The sequence below is a fragment of the Elephantulus edwardii genome, unplaced genomic scaffold, assembly GCF_000299155.1.
Source record: "Elephantulus edwardii isolate Elephantulus edwardi_28Jun2011 unplaced genomic scaffold, EleEdw1.0 scaffold00252, whole genome shotgun sequence".
Classification (NCBI taxonomy): Eukaryota; Metazoa; Chordata; class Mammalia; order Macroscelidea; family Macroscelididae; genus Elephantulus; species Elephantulus edwardii.
Window position 1 is genome coordinate 2,093,929 of NW_006400002.1, and position 11,545 is coordinate 2,105,473.

At 47.0% G+C, this 11,545-nt stretch overlaps 1 protein-coding gene across 2 annotated transcripts in view; it reads right to left on the bottom strand.

Moving 5' to 3' along the window:
• Positions 1-7,266, bottom strand: part of SLC6A17 (solute carrier family 6 (neutral amino acid transporter), member 17) — a 48,911-nt gene extending 41,645 nt beyond the window's left edge. The window contains exons 1-2 of one of the 2 annotated variants that reach the window (XM_006899305.1): positions 6,891-7,266; positions 2,393-2,550 (exon numbers count right to left, since the gene is read on the bottom strand). In XM_006899305.1, coding sequence (XP_006899367.1) covers positions 2,393-2,550; positions 6,891-7,179 — 447 coding nt within the window. In that variant the 5' untranslated portion in view covers positions 7,180-7,266. The remainder of the gene's footprint in view (positions 1-2,392; positions 2,551-6,890) is intronic. The other variant, XM_006899306.1, reaches the window with a different exon arrangement.
• Between the last annotated feature and the right edge of the window lie 4,279 nt (positions 7,267-11,545).

The following is an 11,545-nucleotide window of genomic DNA, read 5'->3' on the forward strand; positions in this document are numbered from 1 at the left end:
CCCTCTATGAGGTGGATTGATTCAGTGACTGGGGTAATCGGAATGGGAGTGTCAGAGACAGTGCAAATGGCAAAGGATAGAGCAGAGTTTAGGGCTGTTGTACATAGGGTCGCTATGAGTCGCAAGCGACTCAATGGCACATAACAACAACAACATTATCAACAACCTGCTTCTAGAAAGATAGTTCTCATGTCTTACTCCTAAATTCTTACAGACTTGGAAATACAATCACTATCAGCCCAAATGTCCAACCACAAATGAATGGATTAAGAAATTATATACATTCACACAATGGAGCACGCAGGAGCAATAACTTTGTAAATTATTACCTAACTTGGGAGGGACTGTAGAGCATTATGCTGAGTGAACTAACTCAGTCCCATACGGATAAATATTATATAAGATCATTATTGCAGAATGAGTATAAGGATCCAGGAGGGGTGGAAGAGGTTGGATACAGAGGGATGTGAAGGTGCAGGAGGAAAAGGCGATTAATCATCGGGTTGTACAATTTGATGTGTGGGGGGAGGAGGGAAATTGAAAGAATTTGCTCAAATTTGTATTAATTTTGTAAATAAACTAATGAAAAGGGAAAAAGTCAACCTGAGGAGGGGAAAGGGAGGGAAGGGGGGGGTAAAATGTGCAACAATGAATGAATGAAAATCTAACTTTTCTGTAAACTTTTGTTAAAATGACCATTAAATTTAAAAAATTTACTTAAGAAAAAATATGGAGGCATGTATGTGAGGGGTTTCCCTGAAAGCAACGTTTTTTCCACGTAGGCATGTGCTGGATCCACTCTGGTTAGTGACAGTCCTTTCTCTCTCCAGGGACCAGCTATCTTATGCATCACAGAGCTGGCCTGATAGTGTAAGAGCTGAAGGTCACTCATTGTTGTTGTTATGTGCTGTCAAGTCGCCTGCGACCCATAGCGACCTTATTTACAGCAGCTCTACTTGCTTCAGCAATGTGACCCGAGCCCCTGTGTACAAGCACAGAATGTTCACACAGCAAACCTAGCAGGGACTGTGGACGGGAACGGCCCACATCCTTTCCTTATCCCTTTTCAGTCTAAGGAGAAGATGACACACACTCATGTATACACACAGCAGCCTCAGCTGAGTGCCCTCTGCAAGGGAACTTGGGTGGTGCAAATACATACTCAGGGGTTCACCAAAAGATGGGCAGTTTGCATATACTCAGAGGCTCCTCTGACAGGGCTCAGACCTCTGTCATAGGGATGCTGTGAGTCATACTCAACTCCACAGCACCAAACAACAACAGAGACTGTACTGAAGAAAGGCCTGGCAATCCAAATCTGAAAAGTTCAAACAAAACTCAAACTCACTATTGCTGAGTTGCTTCTGTCTGATAGGAACTTTCTATCTGTAAACTATAATAGAGGAGACTGTCCATCTTTGTTCCACTGAGCGGCTGGTGGACTCCAGGTGCTGAAGATGCACAATCTTTGGGTTACAGAAGCACAAATTGCTACAGAGTAGGTTACCAGAGCTCCAGAGCTCCAGAAGTTAGCCACTGAATAAATCCTAGCATGCAGGTCTGCTCTGACACACATGGAGTTACTATGGGCTCTAAGTGACTGGTGGCAGCAGGTGTTGTTTAGACCTGTGTGAGGTGATATCTTGGGTAAGAGCAGGAAATACAGAACCATGCCTGCTCGCAGCCTGAGGTCCATGAGGGCAGGAAATACAGAACCATGCCTGCTCGGAGCCTGAGGTCCATGAAGGCTGACCCTGTAGCCAGGCCTGAGAGCTGTGTGTCTGCAGGCTTTACCCTAAAGGGGTGCTCAGTTTTCTCTCCCAGAGCCCAAGGAGGACCTCATCCACAGCTTCCTCAGAGGAGCTCGGACTCTCACGTTGTCCCTCGCCCAAGCTCACAGGATCACCCTGCTTCTCACTTTCCCAAGCCTCGTCCCTCTTGAGTTGGCCCCAGGGTTCCTTTGTAAGCTTCTCTAACTCTGGTGGCTCACACCGTGAAGTGGCAAGGAGTCCTGGGCTCCGGGACTGATGGCCTCTAACTGCTTCACCCTTCATCGGGTTAAAATGCACTTTAACCACAGGAAGAGCAGGCGGGCTGGGAAGCAGAGCGCAGGTATGTGAGATGGTCTGTACCATCAACAACTCTGATCGTGGAGCCTCAGATAGTTCCTCCTGATTGTGTCCCACCTTTTCCTGCCTAGCACCCACTGTGGATACGGTGGCCTACTTTAGGAAGTGTGGGCCACATTTTTAGTTTAGAGTAGAGCTAACTCTGAGCCCCCTTCTCTCTCCTGGACCAGGGCCCTGGTCTATAAACTGTAGCTTCCTCCACGGTACCCCAGAGCACCCCCTTTACCTCCCACGGAGCCAGCCCCCAGCCCCCCTCAACTCACTATGCAGCTGGAGAAGCCGATACCCCCTAGGCGGGGACACACGTAGTGCCACACACCGATGCTGCCACGGCGGATCCTCTGGCCCACAGCCAGCTCCAGGAAGAACAGTGGGATCCCGATAATTATCAGCAGCACGAGGTAGGGCACCAGGTAGGCACCTACAGGGGGAGAGAGGGATGCTGGAGAGTTTCTGAAGCGTTTAACAGCTAAAGGAAGGAGAAGTGCAGCTGTATCCTGTGCCCCACCATGTATATGATACCTTCAAACTGGGGTCCTTGGGCTCCCCCATGGATGGCCTGGCTCATGTGTGGGAACTCCTGCACACTGACCCACACAGCCCGTCCTCCACCACCCCCTCCTTGACTCAAAACATGTGTGGCCAACATTCCCTTTCACCAGGCCAGACTCACAGACAGACACAACATACTGGCCCTCTGAAACCCACATGCCAAGTCACATGCAGACAGACATGGCCACCTCCTGATGTGGACAACTGCTCACAGGCCTCCTGCCCATGGCAGCAGACCCAGACGGGCGACTTCCTCATCCATCCCCTAGACACAGGGATACACCCTCCCCTAGAATCAGGTGCTGACACAGCAGACTGGGTGCTCCAGGGAAGCAGGGCCTGGAAGCACTCCAGGAGCCAGGATCTGACCAGGATGGCCATTCATCTACAGCTAATTGGGAGGAACGAGAGAGGAATTAGCGGCTCAGGAGAGCGTAGCCGGGAGGATCATAAAGGGGAAAATGGATCTCGCTAAAGATCCCAGATGATAAATTGATCTCACTGTCTTAGGCCTCACTGCAGACACGATCTCAATTTCAAGTGACAGGACATTTAGCAGGAGAATTAAAACCACGTCCAGACACAGATGAGTGCCCCCGCTGAGTGCTGTGCCAACAACAACAACCCAGTCCTGTTAGCAGACTGGTAACACAGCCAGCCTGCCTGCCTGCCTGCCTGCCTGCCTGCCTGCCTGCCTGTCAGAGGGTGCAGGCCAGCTCACACACCAGTGCCTGCACTGGTCAACCAGCACCTCAGTCCACTTTTGTGTCCAATCTGCCAGTGAACCCCAGAGATCGAGCAAGTCTGGGTAAAAGCCTGGGCTTGGTCAACAGTCAACTGTTCACTGAGGGTCTACAAGGAGACATAGATGCTATCACAGGACACTTCTCCCACGAGCCAAGTCAGCACACATACACACACATGACACACAAAGATGTCAGACACACATACAGACACATGTAGAAACACACACACAAATATACACTAGACAGACACACAATCTACAAAGACACACACACATGCTGAGATACAATAAAGAGGGGATTGGGGTCCAGCAAACTAATTAGAGACTTCTCAGTCCCACCCAGCTTCATACAACAGCATCAAACCCATCAGACACACGCGCACAACATCCATTTTAATGTAACTCATCGCTGGCAAACATCCCCCTCACGGCAGCCACTGGAGGGAGGGAGTGACCACACCCTGACTCTCCCGCTCTGGCTCTGACACCCTCTCATCTTGGATGTGAGGACGCGGAATAGGACAGATGGCATTTGCTGCAGGTCAACAAAGAGGTACAGGCTTGCTGATTTTGTATTTTATTCTCATGTCCTTGTTGAGCAGGTAGACAGATACATGAGTGTCACAGAGAAGGTGAAAGACCAGGAAGTGGCCACGGTAAACACTGGATAAACATTTATGCCTTCACCTAAAAAGACATGGGCGGGGAGGGGGAGGGCTGTTAGCAAACGAAGAGGATTCAGGATCGAGAAACTGTCAGCCTCTGGGAGAGCCGGGTGGAACTCAGGGTTTAGATTTACAATTAAGACGTTTTAGTGGATCACCACTCCCTGCTCAAAACCACAGAGCAGCAACTTTCAGAGCAAAGCGCTCCTCCTTTCTTGTGATCAGTCACCTCTTTAAAAAAAAATCTAAGATGATTCTAATTTCTAAAACTGATAAATTATGGGATGGTTAAAGTCAGATAATTTTAAAAAGGGATTCCAGGAGCCAAAGAGGATGGAGGAATGGAGGCAGGAATGTGAAACGGAGTGCTGGGAGTCCTGGCCGCTGACAGCCCTGGCCCTTGGGAGAGGCTCTGCATGTCTGGTGCCATGGAGACTGCGGTGGCACCGTGAACGGCAGATTCTGGCAAGAACACTGGAGAGAGTGTGTATGTGTGTACACACGCACGTTTTAGGGTGAGGGAATCTGCGATTCAGCACTAGTGCTCAGAGAGACAGATCATCTAAGCCAGAAAGGACAAGGTTAGAGGTTCCCAGATGGAGTCCTCAATGCCATGGGTTCTCCAAAGTAACTCTGGGAGGCTCCTTCTTAGCATCTCCAGGACATAAAGGGAGCCACACACTTGTATCTGCATGCTTGCTTCAGGCTGAACAGATAACCACTCAGTGATTGCCTGTGTTGTACAGATCAAAAGCTTTATTTGACAATCATTTATTGAGAAAAAAAAATACCCGAACCATGTGGTAAATACACTTTCCATTGGGGAAAGATAGTAGCATCTGACTTAACTTAATTGCAAAGAGGCCAAGGAGTCATTCTTACCCCTTGCCCTTCAACAGAAACTAAAAGAAGGTGCTCAGCCAGACTTCACTGTTGGACCAGGTAAAGATTTGTTTGTTCTGAAAAGGAAGAGTGTTGCTGAATGGGGCTGCATCTTTGGAGAGAGATTCATAGAGTAGGGAAAGGAGGGATGTGTAGTTTTGCAAAACTAGAACGTGGCAATCAGGGGCATGAGGAGTTAGAGGCAAGAAAGCTCTCTGTTGGCTCAAATCACTTTCTCAGGACCAGAGATTCCAACTTGGAAACACAGCTTCTAGCCTGTTGGACTTCTCTTTGTTTACTTACCCTGGTTTCAGGGCAAGCTGCTTTTGGAACACTTCAGCCTGCCTCTGAATAGCTGGAGGGAAGTGCTAGGGGCTTCTCCCTACCATAAGGATGGGAAGTGTAGCAGAGATTTGATACCAGAAGGAAGATTCCTGGTGTAGATTAAATATAGAGATCAGTGTGTGGCTCTCATACCTGGGAGCCAGTAGACATGGTAGGTAAAGGGCTAAGGTGCTGGGGTCAGTGTGTTACCTGCCACTAACGTTGTCACTTTGAGCAAGTTACTATATCTCTGTGCCTCCATTCTGCGGTCTCTAAAATAAGGAACTGTCCCGCTCACTCTAAAGGTTCAAATTTGTCTAGGGATCTGAATCTACCTGAGACTCAACGAGGGCTAATGTTTTCCTGTGTGGTTTACAGCCTTAGAACTGAAATGGAGGGTCAGCTGTGAGTTGACAGCAATGAGTTTCTAAAATAAAGATAATAATTCACTTCTCATAGGGTTGTTGGGATAATCCAGTAAATGAATATAAGGCTGAGCCATCAGAAACAGGTGTGTTTGTTGTTCAGAAATGTATTAAAGAACAGCAGTATTTTTAGTTTAACCTGATGGGAGTGGGGCAATATAGTGAGTAATTGGAGTAATTCTGGCCTTGGCCCAGAACCTCCAGACTTCACCTGAAGATTCATGCTGGTGAGTGGGGTGGGCCAGGCCAGAAAACACTCAACTAGAGACTGACATCAAGTTGTCTCAGGAGGGATGATGGGAGCTCACGCAGGATGGATGCCCGGAGCGCACGGACTCAGAGAGCTTCCAGGTTGGTGGCATGCTGCCTGCAACATGGCAGGTCCAGTGGGGAGCCTTCTAGACCTCATCTCTTCCTTATGATGGTCCTGATTTACTTCCTTTTACTTTAATAAAACTAGTAGATGTAATTACATTTTCCATGAGTTCTGTGAGTTGTTCCAGTGAATTCATGAACCAACCCATGAACAGTGCTTCTTAACTTACAAGTCTTGATCTAGTCCCATGTGACCAGGGACACAGAGAGAGACCATACCACAAAGACAGCAGATGTCAGAAATGATAGGGAAGAGAGAAATTAGGGAAACAATTGGTCCCTGCCTTCTGGGAATCAGCTTTATATTGATTTTCATCCACGAAGCTACTGTTAAAAGACTTCATATCCATTAATCTAAACAGAAGAGCCACTGAGAAAGCTTTCAGTAAGTGTCAACATTTGTCCTTTACTACATGCCAGGCCCTTTGCTTAACATTCAAAATTTAGTTATTTAATCCTCACAACTACCCTGTGAGGCAGCAACCACTATTTCTCCCCTTTTACAGATGGTGTGTAGAGAGTTTATACAGTGAGTATGAGATCCTAGAGTTGACTAGGTGGGCTGGAAACCGAATCCAGGTGGTTTGGGGTCAAAGCCACATGCATATTATGCTTTGCAGGAAGGGTCTGAAGGGCTATAAGCCATCAACTACTTCTGGGGGGTCTTAACTCTGGAATCCTAAGTATCAACATACACGGGCCCCAGTTCTGGCTTGATGTGAGATGTTCTTTTCACCCCTTGGCTCTGGTTATTTGCAGGGACCCCCCCGGGACAGGCAGAGCTGCCTCTTACCTCCTCCATTTTTCTGGCACAGGTAGGGGAACCTCCAGATGTTGCCGAGGCCCACTGAGAAGCCAATCTGGGCCAGGATGTACTGCAGCTTGCTGTTCCAAGCGGGCCGGTCTGCGTCCAGCTCCTCCTCTATGGCTGCGGCCTTCTGCTTGCTGCCTGCCTCGCCGGCCACATTCAGGACACTCTGCTTGTAGTCCACTGGTTCCTCCAGGGCCAGCAGGTCGGCCACCGACTCCGTGACATGCTCGCTGCTGTGCTCACGCTGGGTCACCTTGCTGTTCTTCGGCATTGGTGCCACGTGGGCCGCACAGCCCAAATCCCGAGCACGCAGAGAAGGCAGGGCCCAGCTGCTGTCAGCTGCTTCTCATCCAGGGACCTGGACCCAGATAAGCAGCAGAGGATGAGCCGGATGTCCCACAGGAGATGGGATGTGGAGAGCCCAGCACACACAACCCAGACCAACTTCTTACCACATACGTTGAGGCTGGTCAGCAGGCCAGGTGAATTCCAGGCTACTATTCATTATAGGCTGAGTTTGCTTTCCTCTTATCATGGATGAGGAGTCAAGGAGCTCAAGTCTGCAAACTCAGTTCTCCCACAGGTCTTACCCAACCATCACTGTCGCTGTTAAGTGTCACTAAGTCAACACCAACTCATAGTGGCCCTATGAACCTTGCCCTATCCTGAGTCAATCTCATCGTCTCTGACACACCTGACCCATTGCCAAGCATCATTACATAGGAAAATCAAATGGGCAAAACAGATGAAAACGTGCATCAAACCCAAATAGAGTGACTGAATATTGATATGGCTCCCTTTCATAAATGTGGATTGTGGAGGGTTAAAAAACTCCTGGAGACAGACAGAGAACTGGGTATACTCATGACAGTGATATTATTCTTCATTGCACTGTAATGGTGGCCATGTGGCATTTCACATTGTGGAAATTCACACAGGATTGTACAACACAAAGACGGAACTTTAATGTGAACTGTGGTCCGGTCCCCAACTGATGACAGGGATGTCACAGGGCCAAGCAGCCTTTCCTGCTACTGTGCCAGGAGTCAACAATGACATCAGCTGTGGACTTTGGTTAATGGTGATGCATCAATACTGGTTCATTACTTGTAGCAAGTGAACCAAAGGAATGCAAGATGTAATAGGAGAAATAGTGTGCAAGGGGAAGGAGGTAAGTGGAAACTCTTTGTACTGACTGCACAACTTTACTGTAAACCTAAAGCCATCCTAAAAAAATAAAATCCCAACAATAAATATAGGGAGTTCTGGTGGCTTCGTATTAGCATGGTGTGACCCCACCAAATGCTCCATGGGAGGAAGATGGGCAATTTATTCCCTTTTGGCTTACAGTCTCTGAAAACCTGCTGGAGGGTCAGCTGTGAGTTGGTTCCAACTTGACAGCAATGAGTTCATTGTATATACACATTCATACACATCTTTGGCGGACACATAGCCTTTCCCCTGGCTCCTCCCACAGGAGCCAAGGCTGTTGCCAGGATCTAGTACTCCCTTTCACATTCTATGAGTCAAAATGCACGTTAGGTTACCAGACCAGTCGTGGGACCCAGGCCAGTCGTGGGACCCAGTGTGGACACAATCTGCTTTCCCTCACATCTATTTGAAATGCTGAATCACAGGCCTACTCCAGGCATATTAAATCATCTCTCACCTTTTCCAAAGATTCTTAGGTGAGCCAAAGACACCTACATTCATGCCTGCAAGGAAAGGCCCTAGAAGCTGCCTGGGGGTGCAGAGGAGGGTCCCTGGCCAGAAGCTCCTCCAGCCCTTCATTCCCTAAGCAAGAGTGTGGCTGACCAGGCTCAGCGAAGGATTCTGGCACCAGAGCCTGAGAGGAATTTGTTCGGTGCCAAGAATGGCTGGGCCATCGCTCAGCAGTGACATTATCTAAGGGCCACCACAGCCAAGAGCTGGTTCTCCATCCTCCAGCGACAGTTTTACAGCAGATAATGTCTGCACAACACGGGTGGGGGTGCAAATGGCTCCCCGCTGCCTCCAGACTTCATTTGTCTTTCATACGCTCCCTTAAAGAAATCAAGCAGGAAGAAAATGAGCCCTTTGAAGAATCCCAACATTTTGCTGTATTTCCAAGTACCTCCTCATTAGGAAGTTGGAAGATTTAAAATTAAACGCACACACACATCCCTGCACTGCCCTGCATCTTTCTAGGGATGTAAATTACCAGGCTATGTAATCACTTTATTGAGGGACTGAACTGTCTCTGGAAGACTTGCTCCCTGCTTGTTCTTCTCAGATGCAAAACCTGAATAGCAAAAGTGAGCTTACTGCTCCACTCAGGGCACAGCTCCCCTCCTCACTGGGCTCTGACTCCTCCTGGCTGACTCCAACAAAGAGCTGGCCTTCCAGACTCCTCGAGACTGTCCATGTTGGTCTGCATGGTCAGCCCAGTCCAGGCCTTGGACCCTATCAGTGGGTGGCACCTCCTTGTCTTCTATGCCAAAGGGGACAGTGAGTTTTCTGTAAATAATCTGAGTCTTGGAGGCCTGGGACAGACACTGCCTGACTAGACCACCTCAAGATCCCCAGTTCTCAGTGGGGACTCCACTTCCAATCCCTGCTGACCTGAGTCAGGGCACAAGCAATTGAGCCCTCTCCCATAGCTGGGGTCTTTCCCAAGATAGCTGTGATGGGATTTAAGCCTCCCTGCCACTTACTGGCATCCCTGGGTGACCGTTAAGTGCTGACTACTGACTAAAGGTGGATGAGCATTGTCTACTCAGCAGTACCTCGGGAGAAAGATTCAGCTGTCTGCTTCCAAAAGGTCACAGCCTTGGAAACTTAAGGAGCACAGTTTCACTCGGACACGCGTGGGGTCACCGTGAACGGGAAGACTGGACTGCAATAGAACTAGAACTGTCACTTACTAGTAGAGTGACTTTTAGCAAGGAGCTTAACCTCTTTTTCTCTGCCATGCTAAGGAGACATGAAGAGAATAGTACCTTCTCAGAGTTACTGTGGGGATTACAGAAGTTATTAAGCAGACACAATGGGATACTATTATTCAGGCATAAAAAGAAATAAAGCAATGATACATGCCATAGCACAGATGAACCTCAGAAACATTGTGCTAAATAAAAGCTCACAGAGCACATAATTCCTTGTTTATGCTATATCAAGAATAAGCAAATCAATAGACACAGAATGCGGATTGGTGGGTCCCAAAGGAGCAGGAAGAGACGGGAGCAATAAGGAAGCAGTGTTTACTGTATCAGGGCTGGTGACGAAGTTGGAAAATTAAAGAGAGATGGTGATGTGAATACATTAAATGCCACTGTACTGTGTTCTTTAAAATTATTACTGGATGGTATATAGATTTCACTTTAGTAACTTGATTTTAGAAAACTATCAGATAATCATATGATCTACTATGCTGAAGATGAAAAGGTGAGGAAGAACGGGGTTGCTTTCATAGTTTGAAAAAGTCATTCCTAGATCCATCTTGAAATACAATATTGTGAGTGATAGGATAATGTTCTATGAATACTCATACAAGGAAGTCCAGTAAATACCACTATCATTCAGATATATGCACCAACAACCAGAGTCAAAGAAGAGGAAATAGAAGATTTCTACCAACTTTTGCAGAGATCGACCAAACATGCAGTCAAGATGCATTAATAATAATGGGTGACTGGGATGCAAAAGTTGGGAACAGAGAAGGATCAATAGCTGGAAAACATAGACTTGGTGATAGAAATGAAGCTGGAGATAGAATGATATAATTACCACAATCAACAATTTATTTGTTGCAAATACCTTTTATAAAAAAAATAAACACAGGCTATACACATGGATTTCACCTGATGGTATGGATAGGAACCAGATTGATTACATCTGTGGAAACAATCGCTGGAGAAGCTCAACATCAACTGTGAAAACTAGGCCAGGTGCTGATTGTGGAACAGACCACCAACTACTCAAATGCAAGTTCAAGCTAAAGCTAAGGAAAATTAAATCAAATCTATGGGAACCAAAATATGACCTTGAGTCTATCCCACTTGAATTTCAAAACCATCTCAGGAACAGGTTTGAGGCCCTGAACAATGTGCAAAGACCAGATGAATTGTGGGAGGATATTAAAATATCATTCAGGAAGAGTGCAAAAGATCATTACAAAGACAGAGGAGGAAGAAAAGACCAAAATGGATGCCAGAGGAGACTCTGAATATTGCACTAGAGTGCCAAGAAGCCAAAGCAAAGGGAAGAAATCAAGATATTAAGAAGCTGAACAGAAGATTTCAAAGAGCAGCATGGGAAGACAAAGTAAAGTATTATAATGAAATGTGCAAAGAGCTGGAGTCAGAAAATCAAAGGGGACAAACTCACTCAGCATTTCTTAAGCTGAAGGAACTGAAGAACAAATTCAAGCCTCGAGTTGCAATACTTAAGGATGCTCTGGGCAGAATATTAAATGATCCAGAAGTATTAAAAGAAGATGAAAGAGTGTACAGAGTCATTGTACCAAAAGGAATTGGCAAACACAGAAGAATTTCATGAAACACATATGAACAAGAGCCTGTGATGAAAAAGGAAAAAGTTCAAGCTGCTCTGAAAGAATTGGCAAAAAACAAGGCCCCATGAATGGATGGTATACCAAT